The sequence below is a fragment of the Dipodomys ordii genome, unplaced genomic scaffold, assembly GCF_000151885.1.
Source record: "Dipodomys ordii isolate 6190 unplaced genomic scaffold, Dord_2.0 Scaffold7, whole genome shotgun sequence".
Taxonomy (NCBI): Eukaryota; Metazoa; Chordata; class Mammalia; order Rodentia; family Heteromyidae; genus Dipodomys; species Dipodomys ordii.
In genome coordinates, this window is record NW_012267223.1 from 19,296,111 (window position 1) to 19,302,338 (window position 6,228).

Genomic DNA, 6,228 nt, shown 5'->3' on the forward strand with positions numbered 1-6,228 from the left:
GAACCCAGGGCCTCAGGCATGCAAGGCAAGCGCTCTACCACTGAGCCACCTTCCCAGCCCAGTCTCAGACTTTCTACCCAGGCTGGCTTCAAGCCTCAATCCTCAGATCTCAGCCTGGAATGTAGCTAAGATTACAGGGGAGAACTACCAGTGATATGAGCCACTCACTCCTCCAGTTCTTCATGCTAGACAGACCAAACGCTTTATTGAACCAGTGTGGCACCAACAAGCACACCTCAAAGCAGCAGGTGAGAAACTGTAAGCCCAGAGAAAAGATCTACATTTGGCATAAGCTACAGGGAAGAGAGACGGCTCAGAGAGACCAGAGGGGCTGAGGACTGGATGTCCCCAGCTGCACATGACCAACCCTCTGAAATACTTGCCTTCATCCGCTGTGAAGAGTACTGGCCAAAAATATTTTTTGTGGAGGCCTCAGTGCCTTTGAGAAGGTCCACAATTCTTAGGCAGTGGAAGTAGTGAATGTCTGGAAAGCAAGGAAGGGTGGAGATTTGGAGAATGACATTGTCTTTACCTCCTATAGCCACTGTCTGTGTCTGACTCACATGTACTGTACCGAAAACAATCTTGGCAGGTAGCTCTCCCCTTCATCGTTCTGAAACCAGCATATCTCCCTCTCTCTCTCTGTCTCTCTCTGGGGACAGTCTTGTTTATAGCTAAACAAGGAGGTAACTGCATAGATACAAACTGGGCCAGGAAAGGGAGGATATCAGTGACAAGACCCCCCCAAAGTACTCACAGGACCCAGAGAGCAGCTGAGCAATCTCTTCGGTCTCTGGCATGTCTTGGATGGCAGCATTGATCTTCTCCCGGATCATCAGCACCAGACTCTGCCATTTCAGGCTGCAATGCCTCCTGTCCACCAGCCAGTCTGTATCAGAAACACCCAGTTATGGCATTCCTCCACACCTCCAAAACCCTATTACTAATGCACTGGGTAATGGCTAAAAGTTGCCACAGTTATTGGTTAAGGTATGTGGGGGGGGGGTTGGAAGTGGGGGGGAGTAATCATGGGAAGATGCAAAGGAACACAGGCCTAAAGAGATGCTTGGGTTAAACAGATTCCATCAGCCTGACTTTATTCACAATTTTTCTAGAGCAGCTGCCTCAACACAAAGATAATGACAAACTTTTAAATTGGTCCTAACATGAAAGTGCCACTTTTGACCATCCTAGATTCTCCATAATATTTTGCTTCTAGGGCTAATTACAACTTTCTGGTTGACAAAGGATGCAGTTCAACTTCCATTTCCTCGGGGCTAGGATTAACTAGAACAATGGAAAACATAAAACAGTTATGCCAAGTACCGGATGAATGAGCAACTGCAAAGCCCCTAATACCTACAGCGCCCCAAGGACTAGATACCATTAGTCTGCCCTTAATTGTGAAGTGCTACCATGCACACGTGACTCTCAATGGGTCTGACTTCAAGGAGCTGAGCCCAACTCAGTGTTTAAGCCTAACAGTCATGCTCATTCCTCAGTAGAAGGAACTAAGAGTCAGGCTTCATGGTTAGATGGTCCTAGATTCTAATTATCAAGTTTCTGGAGCAATTCTATTGCTTCTCCATGACTCTCAGGCAGGAGGGTCAGCATTTTCCCTCATTTTCTAGGTGGGAAAACTCACACAGAACTGAACAAATATTAATGATCTTCATTTTTATTTTGGTAGTACTGGGGGTTTGATTTCAGGGGCTCACATTTGCTATGCAAATGCTCTATAGCTGGAGGCATACCCCTAGCCTGTATTATATTTGTATAATATCAAGTGCATAAAAAGCACTTTAGAGCTGAGTGCTCAGGCTTCACTCCTGTATTCCTAGCTCCTCAGGAGACTGAGATCTGAGGATCAAGGTTCAAAGACAGCCTGGGCAGGAAAGTACGTAAGACTAGTATTTCTAATTAACCAGCACAAAGCTGAAAGTGGAGATGTGGCTCAAGTGGTAGAGCAACAGCCAGCCTTAAGTATAAAAGCTAACGGATTGTGCCTGAGCCAAGTTCAAGCTCCAGTACTGATACACACAATCAAATAATTACTAAATAATAAATATTCTCTCTGCTGAATAATTTTATTTTCAGAGGTATAAAATTATTCAGCAGAGAGAATATTTATTATTCTCTCAGAGGGAAAATAAAATTATAAATGTCAGAATTAGGAGCGAAAGGCCGCAACAGTCAAACATCATCTGAAGTCCAAGAATGACATTAAGACTGACAAATCCAGTGAATATCTTTAAATGCCTGCTGTGCATATGCCCTGATGTGGTCAGAATGAAAAGACCTTTCCCCGGCTCTGAGCTGGGGAAGAGACATGTAAACCAGACACAACCATGGCCTGGCCACTAAAAGGTCTGTTAGCCCAATGAGCTCCCTTTCCCATAGCTTAGCATGCTCCTTTCCTAGGCAATACTAAGCCCATTTAGTAAAGGCAGCAAATAATCAGCCTCCAACCCCACTTTTCCTTGAGATGGAATTTCTCTGGGACAGCCACCACCATATAAGGCAGCAAGATCCCTACAGTGACCTTCAGGTCTGGGCAGCTGCAAGACCCATTATCTACTACTTGGACTCCTACCTAGTCTGTCCTGATGAAGTCCGTGGCCCTCACTTCCACACCAAGGTCTCTGCCTCCTAAACCTCCTGGGTTATATAGGTCACCTCAGACAATAGCTGGCACTTCTCTCTTATGAGAAGGGGTCTTGCTGGTCCCCTTCCTGGTAATAAACCTTTTTGTTGTTGTTATACCTGGATGTTTGTGTGGTTTTCTGACAAAGTCTAATGAACTCTAACAAGGTCTCTATGTCCAACTGAGTCTTAAGTCCCTCTTCTCCCTAATACACAACGATGGCAAGAGCTTTTTCAATAAAAGGGAGGTGCCTTATTTCCTGGCATAATGGATGAAGCATGAAGGTTGAGCCAGACGGGTTTAAGTTCCTGTTCAGATCTGCCACTTAGTAACTAAGCTTCTTTAAACTTAAGCCGGGTCTCCTGCCCCTGAATGATATGATGTGATCACACATGTTAACAAACGTTAAGGGAGAAAGCAGGGGTCAAGTGCAGACTTCCTATAGGGTTTCTTCCTGCTGCTCTTGGGCCAGGCCACAGAATACGGCTGGTGATCAGGACCTCCACCTAGATTTCCAGGTTTCCAACACTCCCAGCTGCCGGCGACAGGGGGCAAAGCACAGGCCTCCCCCGACGGCCGGCGGCGCGAGGCGCCCCTCCTACCGAGCAGCTTGCTGGTCTGGATGTCGATGGGCACGTGCTGATGGTCCTGGAGGGAAACACCGCGGAGAGGGGGGCGTGAGCGGAGGAGGCGCCACGCAAGCGCTCACGGCACTCCCAACCGCCACCGGGCGGGGCCGGAGCCCCAGGCTGCGGGCAGACGCCGCGTGTGGGAGGAAGGCCGGGGAGGCAAGGGCTGGGGTCCCGGGAGAAGCTCCCGCAACCCCAGGCCCCGTCTCCACACCTGCATCTTTGCTCCACTTCCACTCTCACTTCCGCTTCCGGCAGAAGAACCCGGTTCGTCCCGTCCCGCCACCAATCCACGCTAACTTTCAGTTCTGATACCCACAGGCCTCCTTCAGCCACGTCGCCGCCTTCCGCCGAGCCAATCAGGCCTTAAGCCCCGCCCACCTCGAGGCTCCGAATGGCTGAGCCCGGGAGGGGCGGGAAATCAGGAGACAGCCAACCGGAGACTCGAGGCGGGCTCAGGTCCGAAGAGGGGCGGGGGTTCCTGGAAAAGGCTGCAGTGGTGGCACTGTCCCGATAGGGGCGCACAAGAGCCAGTCCCTGCAGGTACCGCTCTACCACTCCAGGGGGCGCGAAACCTTCTGCAGGCGGACGGCGTGATCGGGACAGCATATTCCAAAGCAGTTGAAAGTTCTTTCTTTTCTCTTTTTTTTTTGTCTGTCTTGGGTCTTGAACTCAGGGCCTGGACGCTGTCCCTGAGCTTTTGTGCTCAAGGCTTGCGTTCTACCACTTTGAGCCATAGCTCCACTTCCGGTTTTTTGGTGATTAATTGGAGGTTAAGAGTCTCACAAACTTTCCTGTCTAGACTGGCTTTGAACTGTGATCCTCAGATCTCAGCCTCCTAAGGAGTAGCTAGGATTACAGGTGTGAGCCCCAGTGCACAGCTGGAAGTACTTTCTTCTCACCGTGTCTTGCTGAATGCAAGGCTTACAGATGCCTGGTAGCATTGACACACTTTGTCTTTCCCCTTCTGTTTATTTGATAGACATGAGTTGTTTGGTATTGGGCAATTGGGGTAGGGAAGTAAAAGGAGGAAAGGCCCAGCCAGGAAGCATCCCAAACATAATATACTGACTCATGTTTTGGGTTTTTTTTTTATTTTCCCCAATCCTGGGGCTTGAACTAGGGCCAGGGCACTGTCCCTGAGCTTCTTTTGCTCAAGGCTAGCACTCTATCACTTGAGCCATAGCACCACTTCTGGCTTTTTCTGTTCATGTGGTACTGAGAAATCGAACCCAGGGCTTCACTTATGCTAGGCAAGCACTCCAACACTAAGCCACCTTTCCAGCTCAACATACTGACTCTTAAAGGAAGAGCTCAAGAGACAGCAGGAAGGTTTGCGGACCACACAGTACAAATGGAATACAGAGTAGTACTGGCAGGCAGGAGTGGCAATATAATTGTGGAGTTCATTGCAGTGTGAAAATGAAGGGTGCTTTGTTTAGCCAGGTGGCCAGTGGCTCACATGTGTAATCCTAGCTACTCAGGAGGCTGGGATCTAAGGAACACAATTGAAAGCCAGTCTAGGCAGGAAAGTCTGTGAACTCTTAATCTCCAATTGAGCACCAAAACCCTGAAAGTGGAGCTGTGGCTCAAGTGGTAAAGCACCAGCCTTGAGCACAAAAACTACAGGACAGCACCCAGGCCATGAATACAAGTCCAAGGAATCTCACACACACACACACACACACACACACACACACACACACACACACACACAAAGGATCCCTTGTTTAAAAAAATATATGAACAATTTTAATGATCTATTGAACACACCAGCCTCTGTAGTTAAGAATAAGAAAAGAGATTGAGACAAGCAATAGCCAGAGGCTTTGCTATGGAAGGCTCACATCAAAGGGAGCCTCTTTAAGGAACTTGGACTTTATCCTTTCAGACAGAGAGGAACCTCGTGGGGTTTTAAGGGTTTGAGGCAGGGAAGGACATGTACAGATTGGCTGCAAGAAGGATGGATTAGTGAGAGATAAGACTGGAGACAGAAAGACTGGAAGGAGGCTGCTATCCAGAGGTTAGGGTCTGACCTGAGATTGAAGGTGTGAAAAGGAGAGGAAAGGCAGGATTTGAGAGACATTCAGGGGGAAAATGGATAGGACTTGGCAAGAGATTGGCTGTGTGGGTGGGAGACAGAAAGCAAGGATGACATGCAGGTGTTGAGTGAGCAGGACACCATTTTATACAAGGATGTCGGATGCTGAGCAGGAATGAGGGAGGAGAGGACCTCAGATTTGAACTTCTGGAGTTAGCAAGGCTGAGAGCCCCTCAGTTAGAGTGTGCAGAGGGCACTTGGGTCTATAACTCTGAAGTTCAGGGGAGTCATAAAGACTGGACAGTGTAGAGACAGTCACAAATCAGCCCATCTGTGATCCAGTAGTGGCTGGAGTTAAGACAGGGCTTGAGATCAGCCGAGGAAAGAGAGTGAGAAGATGAGGGCAGATATCCAGGGATTTTACAGAGTGGGGTATGTCATTTCTGAATGCTCTCTTCCCCTCCTGCCCCCTGCCTATGGGAACTCAATGCCTGGGGCTTAGTCGATTTTCCATTGAACTGTCTAGTGTGATTCACTAGTGGGCAGACCTAGATTCTGTCCTGTGAGATCCTGGACAAGTTCCACAGCTCTCAAATAACTACAGTTTCCTCAACTTGGAGATAACACCTATTCTATCTCAAGGTATTTCCGATAAAAGGCTTAAATAAATAAACATCCTAGGTGTTTATTTACCTTCCCCCCAACTTTTTGTCAGTCATAGGGCTTGAACTCAGGGCTGGGTGCCCTTCTTGAGCTCTTTCTTTGCTCAAGGCTAACACTCTACCACTTTGAGCTCCGTTTCTGGTTTCTTTTTTTTTGGGGGGGGGTCTGGTCGTGGGGCCTGAACTCTGGGCCTGGGCGCTGTCCCTCAGCTCTTCAGCTCAAGGCTAGCGCTCTACCACTTGAGCCACAGC

At 48.5% G+C, this 6,228-nt stretch overlaps 1 protein-coding gene across 1 annotated transcript; it reads right to left on the reverse strand.

Moving 5' to 3' along the window:
• Positions 1-164: 164 nt before the first annotated feature.
• On the reverse strand, positions 165-3,569 carry LOC106001883 (CDK5 regulatory subunit-associated protein 3-like). The gene is made up of 5 exons (XM_013036834.1): positions 3,488-3,569; positions 3,247-3,292; positions 758-889; positions 384-484; positions 165-185 (listed from the first exon to the last, which is right to left on the reverse strand). The coding sequence occupies exons 1-5, from the start codon at positions 3,491-3,493 to the stop codon at positions 165-167; spliced, it is 306 nt and encodes a 101-aa protein (XP_012892288.1). The 5' UTR covers positions 3,494-3,569.
• Between the last annotated feature and the right edge of the window lie 2,659 nt (positions 3,570-6,228).